Source organism: Penicillium canescens (assembly GCF_028828765.1).
Source record: "Penicillium canescens strain IBT 15451 chromosome Unknown utg000003l_segment0_segment0, whole genome shotgun sequence".
Lineage (NCBI taxonomy): Eukaryota > Fungi > Ascomycota > Eurotiomycetes > Eurotiales > Aspergillaceae > Penicillium > Penicillium canescens.
Genome location: NW_026703965.1, coordinates 1,056,245 through 1,071,448, shown reverse-complemented (window position 1 = coordinate 1,071,448; position 15,204 = coordinate 1,056,245). Strand labels below are relative to the sequence as shown.

Below are 15,204 nucleotides of genomic sequence, written 5' to 3'. Positions count from 1 at the left end.
ATTTAACAAACCTTACCAGCCTGGATGCTCGCCGCCTCCGAAACATCCTGTTAAGTGATGAGTAGCACAAACCTTACCTCGTTCTGTACTGCTAGAACGAGGCTGAAGGAGTGGATAGACAAGAAGCGATGCTTGACTCCCTGATAGGCTGCCTCTACACCGAGGGCTTCTTTCTCTGTCGCCTGCCGCCAGGTGAAAGATTAGAGGTGTATCTTTACGAGATGGTTACACGGCCTCTACAACGACAAGTTTCGAGAGGCGGTGTGGACGTTGGAATTGATTTGGACATGGAGGCAAATTGAGTAGAGAAACGCGGAGTTATCTGGATAATGAGGACAATTTATGTTTCAGAATACAAGAAAACCCGAGGCTATGGTGACCTCAAGCTGAGATAAGACTGAGAGTACTTTTTCACATTACATCGAGTGCAGTGGAAGAAATAAGCGCGGGGATCGCGGGGTCAACGCTCTCCCCACCGACTATCATCCCTTCCTCTCACTTCTCTCTCAAACCCACAATGAAGGTTCTCTGTCTACACGGGAAAGGCACAAGTGGAAGCATCTTCCGCTCCCAAATTTGTTTGTCCTCCCGCCAGCCACTCACCGTAAAACGCTAATATCACCAGCCTCATTCCGCTCCAGACTACCCAACGAATCTATTGAATTTGATTTCATCGACGGTCCATTCCAGTGTAACCCAGCTCCAGGCATAGATCTATTTTATAGCCCACCCTACTATTCCTTCTGGGAACGGGATGATGTCGACGCCATCCGAGCTGCCTATAACTGGCTGACCGAATACATCGCCAAGAACGGCCCATACGATCTCGCGCTTATGTTCTCCCAGGGCTGTGTGTTAGGCTCTACTGCTCTCCTACTCCACCAGGAAGAGACACCCCACCTCCCGCCACCCTTCAAAGCTGCTATTTTCGTCTGTGGAGGCGCATCCTTGATCATGCTGGAGGAGCTGGGTTTCCATGTATCAGCCGAGGCACGCGAGCGCGATGCTGCGTCTAGGACTGCTTTGGCTTCGCAGGCTGGGTCCTCGGCTGTGCTCGCTCAAGGTTCCAGTCGCTGGACTGGTCTCGAGTCGTTGGACAGTGGATTGTCGGAGGATGAATTGCGGGCTGAGATTAGAAGTCCATTCCATATTGACATTCCCACTGCGCATATATACGGTGTCAAGGATCCTCGGTATGTGGCTGGCGTGCATCTTTCTGGAATCTGCAATCCGGAGAAACGCCGCACCTATGATCACGGTGGTGGGCACGAGATTCCGCGGACGGGTGCTGTCAGTGATAAGATCGCGGAGATGTTCCAATGGGTGGCTGCGCAAGGGGGTGTTTGAAATTGAGCATTGCTCATTTTGGATGCTGGGTTGGGCTACTCGTCTTGTGAATTCCGTTAAGTTTCTTCATTCATAGATTCTGGATAAATATATACAGGGAACCAATGCATAGTTGGCATTTATACCCCAGGCATGAACCAGTTGCCAGAATCTCATCATCTCTCGCACTCGAACAAGACAGTTTACCTGACTCTTGGTCTGATAGCGATTTTGGATCTCTTAGATCAACCGTGCGATCTCCTCGGAGGCTCTAGAGTGGGGCTTGGCAGTTATTCAGTAGAAAGCGACAAAGAAGCTGAATTACTCAGCTGTGTAAGCTATTCAGTGCCCAAGCTGGCAATTAATCTGGCATAAATAAATTCCATCTCAAACAAAATCTGCTACACTAGTATCGATGATAAATTCTCTCATCAAGTATCCTTTTCAAGGCTCAGGACATCCATTGGAAATGACATCAAAAAAAACAGCTGGGAGTCACCGAGTTCGGCTATTAATCCATGAATCTTTTTGATCTCCGTCCCAAAGTGCTTTCCAAGATACCAGAGATGGTCCGGCAGCGTGAGAAGCAGGTAGATATGTGCAAGAATAATGAAAGAGAAGCCAATGGGTATATCTGGGTTGGAATCTGAATCCAGCGACGAGATGAAAGGTTGAGGGACAAGACCTGTTCAAGATGCAACAGCCGCATCTTCAATCTCAGCATGAATGTCACGATCTGATGAGGATGATTCAATACGTTGTAGCTGGAGCACGTAAATGATCCGAAGATACATCTGCTCAGCAACGACAATTACTTGATCTTGTGCCGCAAAAAGTTCGTCTAGTTGGGGATTTCCCTTAGACCCAGGGCTGGTCACAGATATCGGAGACTGAATATTGCCATCGCCAATTTGGCAGTCTGTTGATTTTAGAAAATTTGAAAATTCCTTGAGATGTGAAATAGCTCGAGATGCACCCAACGCAAATACACAGATACTTTGCGATCGCACGCAGCCAGGTGGCACACCTGTCGGTAGTGGCTCCGGCCCGAGTAGCTTCCAGTCTTCGTTGGCATTGTTGAACAACAACAGAGGCCTTAACCGGCTTAGTTTTAGAGTCGCCGAAGAGACCTGCACAATGAAGGTCGTGCCACGCACAAGTTGCAGCCACTAGATATGAGGCCTGTCTGAGCGATGAGGGGTGCCCGGAGATGTATGTTCCTCAGTAGACGTAGATTGGGACATCTTGGCCAACTAATCGAGGTTGCCGACTCGAAGTGAGCCAAATGCAAAACCAACAATTCACATGGATCCAGCAAATAAAACTTCCGCATTCGTATGCTTAACAGCAGCTAGTTGCTCCTGGAGACCTTGGAGACCCATTTGATGATGCTCAACCAGAGTTTGAAGCTTGGCTGCGTCCAAGTTCGCATGCATTTGCTCGTTTGGTTGCTGGGTTGTCAGGATATCCACGCCAGCAAGCGCAATAAGTAAGTGCATCAGAAAGGCGTTCTTGTCAGCGATATCTGGACTAACACGCCCCCAGATCAATGCTTTGCCAGGATTCAAGCTCAGTTCTTTCGAAGTGTGTAAAATATAGTGCTGTAAGAGAGTCAGATCATGCATATTTAAACTCCTGGAACTGCGATCGGGATTTGGTGTTCCCGTTTGAGGCACATTGAAATCCAGGGGACAAATGGGATCAGTATGCAAATTCGACGGGGCCACCGTCTGAAATTCATCTTGAGGCGTTACAACGCGACAGGCAAGAGGTTGTCTTCGTATCTGGACACGTGTCCCATGTGAGCTTGGATAAATTTAATTCTAGCAGCTTACAAATGGGTTAGAATGGGCTATAATCGGGTGTGCGCCGGTCATGCTGCAGTCTAAGCATCACCTTGCTGCATTTATTATTTTCGGCAATTTGGGGCGTGGGAAATGACCGGATTTCTATCAGTCCATGATTCATGCGCAAGGTGAAGCTTTGAGGCAGGAAACTGAAAGATATTTCGCTTTGACAACGATAGAGAAAGAAAGTTCACAGTGTTAAGCTAGTTGAGATGCCTTGGGCCCCGAAGTCCATGGCAAACCAAGATTGAATACCAATGTGGTCACCACCTGGACCAGTTCTCCAGGGCCTTGACAGCAAACGCTGTGCTGGCCCCTCTATTCCCAACTTCCCGTTTAGCCCCGGGAACTAAATACATGCAGGAGGCTTCCCAGCCACCGTCTTCTTGTTGTATGTCAACGAGCTTCTGCCGATCGACGGAATTGTCAATTCCAAAATAATTGCATGCCAATACCCGCATCCCAAGACAACACGCGTCGCCCGTACTCCCGACTTTCTCGGCCACACGTGCGCGGAGAGGAGCCTCGAGGATCTCTTTCAGGGTCGGATCACTCGACTCACGGAGAAGTCGGGTCAAACAGTAGAGAAACCACTCTCCATTGGGATAGTAGCGCGTGCCTTGAACGTATGCTCTGTTGATGAGGATGTTATAGATCCACTCCATTGTGAAAGGGATCTCGTGGCCGCGTCCGTATTTATAAAATAGGGTCAGAACATTCAGAGCTACGATTGCGTCGACACGGGGCCTTGATTTGTCGAAGTATGTCTAAGAGCTAACATCAGCTCTGCTGTTTATATGCTGGGGCAGTTGAGTGTACTCAACGGCGTACCTGTACATCGCCATCTTCGTCGATAAAGTCATGCATTTCGTCTAGAATAGAGTGGACTACTGTTAGATCTGGAGGCATTACTAATAGGCCGAGGGAGGTTGTGTCCAAGTCATCAGGGTAGGCGTCACTTGTATATTTTGGCTCTCCTAGACCCGATTTAGTGACTCAAGCGGATGCACAGAGTGTGTTTTTAGACTGACCAGCAAAGAAGTTCCAGAGCCGAGGTGAGGCTTTGAGATTGACCAAGTTCCTAGGTGGACAAGAGTTAGCAAGCGGTAAGTGCTAATGCCGTAGTAAAACATAAGACATACGGGTCCTTCAGCGCCTCTAGGATCAAAAGAGGAGCGTAGTTTTCAGATATCGGCTCGCCGTATTGAGTGGTCGTAGGAAACAGCCCACGCTGGCGTCGTAGGAACGCTAGGCCTCGCTCCACGGGATCGCCGACGAAATTGGTGATTGTTCGGTAGAGCTTCGTCGTGTCAAATGTTCCTTTCATTCCAACAGAAAGTGCGGCGAGCACGTTCTCTGGACTGTCATCCACGAAAAAGGTCCGATAGGGCAGTGCCCTTGTGGCTCGGAGAACTTGGCGATAGAATCTCAAATTGGGCTTGCGGACGCCTAGAGTGGACGACGTAAAGACACCGTCAAAGATAGACCAAAATCCATTATCCAATCTGTTGCGAAGTGCCGCGTAGTCTTCCTTGGAGATGTTAGACACCAAGAATATGCGCGCTCCTAAGCGTTTAATTTCCCTAAAAATGGAAGCAGCCACTTGATCATAGGTAATAGTCTCACGAAGATTCTGGATCATTGCCGCCAGGTCACTCGCCTGAAAGTGGTATTCCTTAGCTAACTGAGAGAAACATTCTTCATCGCTGAGCTTCCCGGCCTCGTAGGTCATCCAAACGGAAGTGGACATGATTCTTCGCAAGGAAATGGTAGAGTCGCGTGTAGCGACTTTGCTTTCCATTTCTGGATGCACGAAGATACCCCCAAGATCAACTAGGATAGTCGCCTCCTCGCATTTTATCCTCTTAGGTGGGTCCATCATTAGGTGGGCTGGCGGTGGTTTATAGGAATATGAGCACGCCAGAATGGCATACGGGTATAAGGAAGGCAATGGCTTAAGATATATGAAATAGGGGTGTCTAAATTTTGTCAGTCAATATGGATTTAAATACTTCAAGAGTGAGGGGGCTAATTATGCCGAGCTACGGAAACGGATTGCCTCAACAAAACCACTAAAGTAGCTGAGGGTCTTGACGCTAGGATCCATTAACGTTATACTTTAGAGAAGGCAATACGAAAATTAGGAGCATCTGAGTTAACGGCCAAGTCATGAGAACTTCACCGCTCATTCGGCTAGACCAGTAACTGTCTTCAATTTCCGTATCCGATGGCACGCACCGTTTCCTGTCCCCAAATAGCCCACCATTCGTTAAACATCGAATGGGGGTGTGAGGCGCGAATGTTGCATTATAAGTCTAACTGCTTCCATATACGGGCTGCAAACCCGTAAATGAGCTGGCTGAGAGGGCCTCCGGACGAAGCAAGAAGCGTTTGCACTAAATCGCCCATTACTAGCCTGACGCAGTAGAGCTGCAGCAAGAGACTTCTCAGTGTAAATAGAAATTTGAAGTCTAATGATTCGTATCCATGGTATTCTATTCATATTATTCAATTGATATTATTCATATTCGCAAATAATCATGAATAATCATATTTCTTCGGAGCCCTAGCTACTGGAACGACCAAGCATGGACAGGCATCCACACTCAACCACGTAACTTGTCCAAAGATATGCGATTCTATCACGCGTCCAAGAGCAAAGTCCCTAGAATTTTGGTCGCTCCAGACGGCGTTCACGGCCGGCAGAAGAGGGCCATTCTACGGGCATTTTCAGTGCTTGCGTCAAAGTCGCACGAGCGTCTTATGCGGTCTTTTGTAGACACATTTATTGAAAGCTCAGCATGAGAGCGTAAAGACAAGAGGTGGTACCGTTGACGTGGATAGTTCCAGCGCTTGACCTCTCCTGGACGATCTCCAGCTTAGACAAAAGTCCAAGGAGGGAGCACCCGTCTTGCAGGATGCCAGAGTACACTTAAGTTGGTCGCCATGGTGTCATCCCGCACCGGCTATCAAGTGGCTGCCTCTCCAGTACCGAATCGATAAATCTATCTAACTTTTTTCACCGTGAGATCGTCCATTGCCCACGAAAGCCCAGAGCAGACCGCCCGAAACAACCGCGCCCATCACAGCCTGACTTCCAAATCTCTCCACGAAGCTGAAAGGCATCACCGCGTTGGTGTTAACAGGCAGCCTCAACGCCGCATACGCAAACCACGGAACACACACGTAGAGCCAGGCAAGTCCCCACAGAAAGCCTAGAATACCCATTCGTCCCGAGTGAGTTGTGCCGCCTACCCGATCTCTGTAAACATCCTCCAGCGTGATCATGAGGGGAATTGTGATAAAGAATAGGAATATTGCTCCCAGGTTGTCAGAGACACCCGCATACACTGCACTTAGTAGGTGGAGAAAGCCAGACAAAGAGAAAATCAGGAAGAGATCGGTAAGATTTTGTACTTGGCGAGAAAACGAGTTGCAGAGGCTAATATGTTGTCGAATATACCTGCCAAGGGTTACCAGGGGCCAGCGCAATAACTGATGCCAAAATTCCCTGTAAAACAACAAACAGTAAGCAAATATAGTAAAAGTATTTAAATAATACCGTTTCTCCGGTGTAAAATAGGGATTCTCGGACGCAACTTACCCCCAGAATCTTCGGATGCTGAACGTTCGGAGATGTCGCATGCTACCAAATAGCGGTGGCCAGTCTTTGGGAGAGTTAAGATTCAACAGAACAGAAATCGTGGCAAGAAGTCCGTAGATCATAGCAAACAGCAAGCGCAGGTTGGCCACTAAAATACAGGAGAGCGGAATCCGGGCCATCAACTGCTCCTTCGTTGATCCAGGGCTAAGAAACTCCGCCCCTGCCGCTAAGGTGTTGGGCCAATTGCGGTGAAAGTACTTCAATGCTCCGAAATTCAGGAGGTCAAGTGCCAAATACTGCCAACTCAGAACAACTATGGCTTTTGCGATATATTGGCCCTTGGGAGGTTCTCGGCGACGTGGCCAGGTTTTCACCTCCCACGGCGTCCCAATTCCACGAGTACTACTCACGCAGTTCAGGCCCGCACAAAGGCGAGTGAAGAAGGAGCTGGATGCTGTTTGGACTAATTGGTGGATTTCCACCTGGAGGACAAGGAAGAGGCTGATGAAATGGAGAAGTTTGACGATGCAGAAGAATGCAAAGACTCCTCGCAGTAATTCTGATCCCGGCAAAAAGGACAAGCAGTGAATTTCAAGAACTGCCAAGACGTGGAGGAAAAATATGCATAGTTGCCGTGAGATTGATTCGCGGGCAGTGAAGGCCAGAGAAATGGAGGAGACTAGGTACTGGGAGAGCAGAACAGCCGCCAACATCCAGAGGCAGGACATGGTAACTTTTTTGAAATAATGTGTAGTCTCCTTGAGCTCACGGTAAAACTGTAGATTACTATATGAACTGGGCAGTCGATTCTCCGTGTCTTAATGTATGTAGGATATATTGCATCCGCGAGTCTTTGATTATCATTCATTACAACTTTTTCCCAACCGACCTGTGGAATGCTCTAACCCCTTGCTGAATATACTCCCTTGCGGAATAAAATCCCTCGTGTATACAATTCCTTGCAGGATACAGCATAAGTCAAAGTTGTGCACCTACTTCCCTGCTGCATCTGAGAATCTACCTGAAGTCCGTCGGGCGACTGCAAAGGGATGGAATACTCAACCAACAGCTCCTGTCTTTCAGGTGGACAGCCAACTCCGTTATCTTCCAATATTTCGTGCCAGGATGGATTCTACTGTATGATTCTTTTCTTTCGCATCTGCTCCAATGTACCTTTGTAACAATTTTCCAGGCCCATCAAACAACAAACGACGCAAGCCGGTATATTGTCCTCCGTCGCCCGACTGCCTCTTGACGCGGCTCCAGAGCAGTGGCAACTTGTGCGCTGTACCGCAAGGGGATTTCGAGCCGGTTGTATGTCCACCAGGGTTCTACTGCCCGCCTGGCAAACAGCAGCAAATTCAGTGCCCACGTGGGCATTTTTGCCCTATAGGGACGGTAACACCATTCAAATGCACTACCATGTCAATATGCACGGCAGGCAGCTCTCATCAAACCCCACTCTTGGGAATGTTTCTTTGTCTGCTGCTTGACGTGTTGATGATAGGGGGGTGTATTATTTTGCGATCTTCGTCTCCGTCAAGGCTGACGCGGTACCTACACTTAAACCAACTTCGTTCCCGTCCTCAATTCGATAAAAAGGACGCAAACTCCAATTTTCCACGCTTGAAACAATTTCATGAGTATTTTGCCAATGATGGCACCCCTTGCTTCCGTCTGGAGCTTTCTTTTACAGACATTTGTCTCCATCCGCGACGTGCGCGACGCAATATCCTGTCTGGTCTGCGGGGGACGGTCCATTCGGGCTCAGTTCTGGGAATCATAGGAGCTTCCGGCTCTGGTAAATGTGAGAATCACTAAGCTCCTGGGTGGTAACAGAAGTTAACCATTTTTTGAATTGCAGCAAGCTTTGTTAACATCCTATCGGGCAGGACCCAACCTACCGAGGGATGGATCTCTATGAACGGCTTAAAAAGTCAACCTGCGCAGTGAATACCCCTTCCATCGCCACAGAAGATAGTCCAGATACTAACAGTACCGTCCCTGCTCTCTATCGTGCAATAGGCTACGGAATTTGATTGGGTTTGTTTCCCAGCATAATACAGTCCTCCCCGATCTGACCGTACGCGACAATATTCTATACTCCGGTCGTGTGCTACTTGGTGGGCAGCTGTCTGATCACGAGATTCAGGAATATGTCGATTTCCTGATTTATTCGCTGGGTCTAGAAAGTACGTGTTATCGACTGGTCGGCGGCCTTCTGGAGGGAGAAGAACGATGTATATCCGGGGGCGAGTATAAACGCGTGAGTATTGCGCTCGCTCTCGCTGCCGCACCAAAGGCTTTGATCCTGGACGAGCCAACTTCCGGTCTGGATGCAACAGCCGCGCATTCCCTGATGAAGCTTCTGCACTCGATCTCCCGTCAGGGGATTATGGTGGTTTGCGTAATACACCAGCCACGAATTGAGATATTCAATCTGCTGGATGATGTTCTCGTTCTGAACGATGGGACGCAGGCATATCTTGGAAAAGCATCCAACATGCAGTCGTTCTTCGAAACATTAGGCCACACATTTCCCATCGCATCAAATCCAGCGGATGTTATCCTTGATATCTTACAGACTCATACCCCTACCCGGGGTGGAGAAGAGATCGCCCTACAGGTGCCAATAGAAGACAGCTCGTACTCCGGAAACGGAACGGTAGAAGTCCTGAACGCGCTCTTTGAGAGAGTCAAGCAAAGGAGAATGTCGTGGCTCCGTCAGCTTTGGCTCGCCTTTTCCCGGAGTGTCGTACAACAGAGCCAACAGACCACAGGCCTTGCTTTGGAAATCGGATCGAGTGCAGTAACTGGCCTCATGATCGGATTGGCAGCTTTTGAATCCAGAGGCCACTTCTTCCAAGGAATTTATCACCATCCATTTGACCTTCTCTCCAGTGCCGTTGATTATCGACTGGTAGCCGAGCAGGGTCTTTTATGTTGTCTCGCGATAGGTAAGGCTTCGGTTCTTCTTCTTTCAACCCAGTCTCGTTGGCTAATAAAGTGACCTAATCCAGCTTGTGCAGCTGGACCCCCGGGAGTCAAGATATTCGGGGAGGAGAAATTAACCTTTTATCGAGAATCTCAGTCGGGACATTCTCGCAGCGCTTATTTCCTAGGGAAAAACCTGGCGGTCTGTTTCCGCATGTTGGTGTCGTCTTTGCATTTCACTGCATTTTATTTGGTTCTAGCGGCCCCCTTGATCCAGTTTCATTCGCTGTTTGGTCTTTGCTTCTTATACTTTTACTGTAAGTTGGCAAGACTTCAATCTTCCTTCCCTATCAGTTAATCTTTATTCCAGGTATCTACGGGCTTGGATTTGTCGTATCGGCCGTCACGCGACGAGAAGATGGACCACTACTGTGCATGTTACTGAGTCTCATCATCTCAGCCATGAGTGGGTGTGCTCCGCGGCTATCAACTGTGCGGAAGTGGCATCTGGAATGGTTTTGGTACTCGTGGCCAGCAGTAAGCTATATTCTTTCCAAAAAGGCATCAATCAGAACTCAAGCTTAACTTACTTGCCACTGTTCTCAGACTTGGTTCTCCGAGGCATTTTATCAGGAGAACACAGCTCCAGTGGCTTACCTCTACAACATGGAGGACGCTGCCACCTTCACTGGTTACAGGACAGGTAGGACGGTGATGGATATGGGGTACGTATATACAGGTTGGTTAATAGATTTTGCGGCAGTGACACTAACCTCAACAGATTTCTTGTAGTGATTGGAACTCTGTATAGAGCATTGTCTTATTTCCTTTTTGTTTTCTGGGGTTGGAGAGCACAAAAGGGATAATTTACAAGGCCTCCTCCTGTGGTTCGTTGCCTGCAATGTGTTTACGTGTCGCTAGCCTATAAAAGTCTCGGGTGAAAATAGGTTGAGGTGATGGGCTCCCAACTTCCAGCGACCTCCAAGCCGAAATCTCACAATTTGAAGCCCTAGGTGTGTGGAAGACGGTCACTCCGCCTAAGGGTGTCCGCCTATTACGTGGCCGCAAGGTCTATAAATTGAAGACTGTTTTAGCGGGCAAACCCGCAAAAATTAAAGCTAGATAGGTAGCACGCGGAGACTAGTAGGTGTCGGGCATCGGCTTTAACAAAGTATACGCAAGCACCTAAAGATACGAAACTTTCAGTACTTCTAGCACTTATCGCGTCTTAAGACCTCGTCGCCACGTATATAGATGCCAATTTAGTATATCTAAATGCAGTACTGGACGAAGAGACATATACATTGCCTAGAAGACCCTAATGACTGCGGAGCATATTGTAGACTCTATAAGAGTCTACGGCCTCTGCTAGTCCGCCGCGATCAAGGAGGAGATGTCATCTATCTATTCGTATACGTAGATGATATTCTGATAGCAGCGACGTCCGTTAAGTTATTGCAAGAGAGTAAGGATGCGATATCCGTAAAACAGTCTATATCAGACCGTAGCGAAGCTTCGCATTACTTGGGTCTACGTATTACTTGGGATAGGAAGAAAGGGTTACTAAGTATCGACTAGCGAGTCTTAAATGCTTACTGTATTTAGGGGGTACGCTATAATCTAAGGAATTTCACTAATTAAGCTATAGCTCGGCTGAAGCTCTATGGGTGAAGCCAACTACTACTAGGGTGAATGCACTATGCAATAACCCTTATCTCATGCGATTGAGATGAAAATTCAGGTTCTACTGCAGGTGTATTTTACCATTATAAAGAGCTGCAGAGATACCTCCATTTTCAGACTTGAATAGTCACTTTTACTGCCATATATTATGTCGTTCTCTCTATCATACATCGTAAATTACAACAATTATCAGTAGTGGTTTAGTTATTACGAAGAATATACCTTAACGATCCAAAGCTTCAGATGACGACACGTCCGGATGCATTTGAGCATTCACAATGTATCAGTAACGCACTATGCTGTATTATTATACACGCTAGTCCTGTGTGGAAGACAATGTACAAAATCACAGCTAAAGAATGATCTAGTTTCTGGGAAGCCGAGGAAGGCTTGATACCTATTGTAGTGGTGGAACCCGTGACAGTAGCGTATTCGTGGCCTGAGGTATCACAAATGCTTCAGGAAGCTTTCTTGCAGTCTTCTCCTTCGAGAGAGAGCATCCTACGATCATCAATATGACTACAGTTTTTCCACCAAATTCTTCATTCATGATATAACCTCAAGATTAGTGCAGTAGCAGCTTCCTAAGACTACTCTCTACGCCTACGGAGGGCATGGGAGTTGTTGGTTGTCTTCTCTCCATTGATATCGACCCGTCTGCTATGTCAGACTGCCATCGTGCCATTCCCATTTCACTATCTAGAAAGTCCTGTAAGGATGACCAGATGGATCCGGGGGTCAGGAAATGTCAACATCTTCCTCTTCCGAGCTTTCGTTGTCGCCCTTTGCTTTCTTGGGTCGTGCGCGGCGAAGTCGATCACCGCTAAAGGCTTTGCTGCGCTCAATGGCTGTCTTGTAATCCTGAGCTGCAAAATATTCTTAGCGCATTGAATATCTAAATACTCGATTGTAGCAGCCAGCTACTTACTGGTTCGTTCATCTATATCATTCGAGCCGGGTTCCGTAGGATCTGGAATTCCTTGGCCATTGACAGGCTTTTCAGACTGGGACTTTGTGTTCTGCATGTCCGACCGATCTGCCAAGTCTGAGATTAAAACAGAGTTGAGAAAAAGTGATTTTTTCGATCACAGTAGGTGGGGGAGATATTTAATGCTCACACTTGGAGGCAATGGTGGCTGTACTTATACTGTGACCTTTCAACGTCACCATGATTATTGATGACATGGTCAGGGCATTTGCCCCTGGCACTATCAAATTTGGAATAAGCCTTATAGCAAACTTTCATTTTCTGTGGGTTTCCATATGCATTTAGTTGTTAGATATGATGGATGTGCCTTACTAGTTTCTTGATAAAAGGTATATTTGCAGAAAAATGGTATCTTGTATTGCTATGGGATACAATGCCAAAATCTCTAGATACTTGCGGCGATCGCCACCACAAGTGCCACCATTATTGAGGACATGTCTTTGATTTTTTGAGGATTCCTAGAACGGAGTAGCTATTTACTACGTCTTGAGGCAGTAGAAATTGATGGCTTTCTCTTATTGAAGGGAATTTGTTCGTGCGGGCTCATAGGACTTGAACACTCTTAAGGTCCCTGGTTTATTTTAAAATTGTCAACTTGCGCAACTTTCCTTATAAATATCATGCTGCCGGAGCTTTACTCCCGAACACAAAACGCGGCGCCCAGCACCTCGGCTTTTGATCTCGGGGATTGATGCCATGCTAAACGGCCCCACGTTTACGGCAGCTAACTTATCACCGCAGATCAACTACATACAAATTGGTTGCCAAAAAAGCATATCTCTGATCTCGCGACTCAAAGCCACTTTCTGACGTTAATTTAGAGATGGGCTTAGATCACCGGGCCATGACATACATGTTTCTCGGTCACTGAGGTAGCATAAGTAGCTGACTTATCCCCCCGATCATAGACGCGGTTTTCCGGCGTTTGACGAAATCGACCCCACTTTCACGACCTTGCAGTATGTAATCGAGCGGTAACGTGAGTTCTCGCATATAAAACAAATAACTTCTCTTCATCGGTCTCAGTCCGGCTTCAGTCTTTTATCAAACCCTGAGAAATACCACCATGACTGGAGAACCAATTTTCCTCGTCCCAGCCAGTGACGAATACTATGATCTTGGCTCATTTGGCCACACGATAACTACCACCAGCGCCGATACCCAAACTTGGTTCAATCGAGGCTTAACATGGGTGTATTCATTCAATCATGTAGAAGGTGCCTATTGCTTTGAGCAGGCTATTGCGCATGACCCGGCTTGCGCGATGGCATACTGGGGTCTGGCGTACGCAGTTGGCCCAAACTACAACAAGCCGTGGGAGAAATTTGACCACGGAGACCTCAACACCTGCGTTCAACGAGGCTACGATGCCTCGCGAAAGGCCAAAAAATATGCAGCGAATGCGAGTGCCCTTGAACAAGCTCTCATCGAGGCCATTCAATTCCGGTTTCCGACCAACCTGCCGGCGAAGGACTACCCAGCAGTCAATAAATGCTATGCTGCCGCTATGAAGCCTGTCTATGACATTTTCGGGCGTGATCTCGATGTTGCCACGCTCTATGCAGATGCATTGATGAATGTGCACCCTTGGGCATTGTGGGACCTCTTTACTGGCAAAGCGAACCCCAAAGCCCCCACCATGGAAGTGAAAGCCGTGCTAGAACGGGCGCTTGCGCAGGAAGAGGATGGTGCATATTTGAATCCCGGCCTGCTTCACCTTTACATTCACTATATCGAGATGTCGCCGGCCCCAGAGCTAGGGATCAACGCAGCCGATCAGCTACGTGATCTCATCCCAGATGCTGGTCACGTCCGTCATATGCCCACGCACTTGGATATCCTCATTGGCGATTGGAGGCGCTCCATGGCATCAAACTACAAGTCGACTCTGGCTGATGACAAATATTTCCAAAAGAAAGGCGCGAAGAACTTCTATACGTTCTATCGCATGCACGACTATCACTCTTTGATCTACGCGGCTATGTTTGCGGGCCAATCTAAGACTGCTCTCGACGCAGTCACTCGCATGGAAGCCACACTGCCCGAGGAAGTCCTTCGGATCGAGTCGCCTCCAATGGCCGACTGGTTGGAACAGTTCATTCCCACTCGCTTGCATGTGATGGTTCGCTTTGGTATGTGGGAAGAGCTTAAGCGCAAAGAGCTGCCCCACGACCAGGAACTATATGCAGGCACTACTGCAACTACCCACTACGCGAGAGGAGTAGCATATGCCGCCACCGGAGATTTGGCTGCAGCCAAAAAGGAGCAGGAGCTATTCCACGAAACGTGGGCGCGGGTCCCTGAGACACGCCTCTCCTACAACAGCAAACTCGTTGACGTGCTCAAGGTGGCTGCAGCAATGCTAGAAGGGGAAATTGAATACCGTTCTGCCAATTACGACAAAGCCTTTGCTTCCCTCCGGAGTGCAATCGAGATCGAAGACAAGTTGCAATATGCCGAGCCTTGGTCATGGATGCAGCCTGTCCGCCACGCATATGCTGCCTTGCTGATGGAACAAGGCCATTTGGAAGAAGCGGCGCAGACGTATCGCGCGGATCTAGGTTTTGACGAGTCTGTTATCAGGCCGCGCCGGCATCCTAACAATGTCTGGTCACTCCAGGGATATCATGAGTGTCTGGTTCGCATGGATAAGACGGAAGAAGCGGCTGGGATCGAGGCGTCGGTCAAGCTGGCTCTTGCTGTCGCGGATATTCCGATCGAGGCGTCATGTTTCTGCCGCTTGGATAACTCTTACGCGCCGCAGGTTCTTAATGGGGCCCCTTCTGGTGGAAAATGCTGCTGAATTTTTGATTGAATCTGCT

At 48.1% G+C, this 15,204-nt stretch overlaps 8 protein-coding genes across 8 annotated transcripts; 3 read left to right on the top strand and 5 right to left on the bottom strand.

The window, feature by feature from the left end:
• The first annotated feature begins 397 nt into the window (after positions 1–397).
• On the top strand, positions 398–1,477 carry N7446_003887 (putative EF-hand calcium-binding domain protein). Its single transcript, XM_058512636.1, has 2 exons — positions 398–578; positions 626–1,477. Exons 1-2 carry the CDS (start codon positions 518–520, stop codon positions 1,345–1,347), a joined length of 783 nt encoding a protein of 260 aa, XP_058373965.1. The 5' UTR covers positions 398–517; the 3' UTR covers positions 1,348–1,477.
• A 1,150-nt stretch (positions 1,478–2,627) lies between these two features.
• N7446_003886 (uncharacterized protein) lies at positions 2,628–2,951 on the bottom strand (the record flags this gene model as incomplete). Its single annotated transcript, XM_058512635.1, has 1 exon — positions 2,628–2,951. The coding sequence occupies one exon, from the start codon at positions 2,949–2,951 to the stop codon at positions 2,628–2,630; it is 324 nt and encodes a 107-aa protein (XP_058373964.1).
• Positions 2,952–3,436: 485 nt separating this feature from the next.
• Positions 3,437–5,052, bottom strand: N7446_003885 (HAD family hydrolase; the record flags this gene model as incomplete). Its single annotated transcript, XM_058512634.1, has 4 exons — positions 3,437–3,940; positions 4,005–4,150; positions 4,205–4,254; positions 4,316–5,052. 4 exons carry the CDS (start codon positions 5,050–5,052, stop codon positions 3,437–3,439), a joined length of 1,437 nt encoding a protein of 478 aa, XP_058373963.1.
• Positions 5,053–6,182: 1,130 nt separating this feature from the next.
• N7446_003884 (uncharacterized protein) lies at positions 6,183–6,461 on the bottom strand (the record flags this gene model as incomplete). Its single annotated transcript, XM_058512633.1, has 1 exon — positions 6,183–6,461. The coding sequence occupies one exon, from the start codon at positions 6,459–6,461 to the stop codon at positions 6,183–6,185; it is 279 nt and encodes a 92-aa protein (XP_058373962.1).
• Positions 6,462–6,773: 312 nt separating this feature from the next.
• On the bottom strand, positions 6,774–7,505 carry N7446_003883 (uncharacterized protein; the record flags this gene model as incomplete). The annotated part of the gene is made up of 1 exon (XM_058512632.1): positions 6,774–7,505. The coding sequence occupies one exon, from the start codon at positions 7,503–7,505 to the stop codon at positions 6,774–6,776; it is 732 nt and encodes a 243-aa protein (XP_058373961.1).
• A 1,192-nt stretch (positions 7,506–8,697) lies between these two features.
• Positions 8,698–10,522, top strand: N7446_003882 (uncharacterized protein; the record flags this gene model as incomplete). The annotated part of the gene is made up of 6 exons (XM_058512631.1): positions 8,698–8,726; positions 8,803–9,734; positions 9,798–10,028; positions 10,082–10,248; positions 10,318–10,436; positions 10,504–10,522. 6 exons carry the CDS (start codon positions 8,698–8,700, stop codon positions 10,520–10,522), a joined length of 1,497 nt encoding a protein of 498 aa, XP_058373960.1.
• A 1,610-nt stretch (positions 10,523–12,132) lies between these two features.
• On the bottom strand, positions 12,133–12,475 carry N7446_003881 (uncharacterized protein; the record flags this gene model as incomplete). The annotated part of the gene is made up of 2 exons (XM_058512630.1): positions 12,323–12,475; positions 12,133–12,260 (listed from the first exon to the last, which is right to left on the bottom strand). Exons 1-2 carry the CDS (start codon positions 12,417–12,419, stop codon positions 12,133–12,135), a joined length of 225 nt encoding a protein of 74 aa, XP_058373959.1. The 5' UTR covers positions 12,420–12,475.
• A 973-nt stretch (positions 12,476–13,448) lies between these two features.
• Positions 13,449–15,185, top strand: N7446_003880 (tetratricopeptide repeat protein; the record flags this gene model as incomplete). The annotated part of the gene is made up of 1 exon (XM_058512629.1): positions 13,449–15,185. The coding sequence occupies one exon, from the start codon at positions 13,449–13,451 to the stop codon at positions 15,183–15,185; it is 1,737 nt and encodes a 578-aa protein (XP_058373958.1).
• Positions 15,186–15,204: the final 19 nt, after the last annotated feature.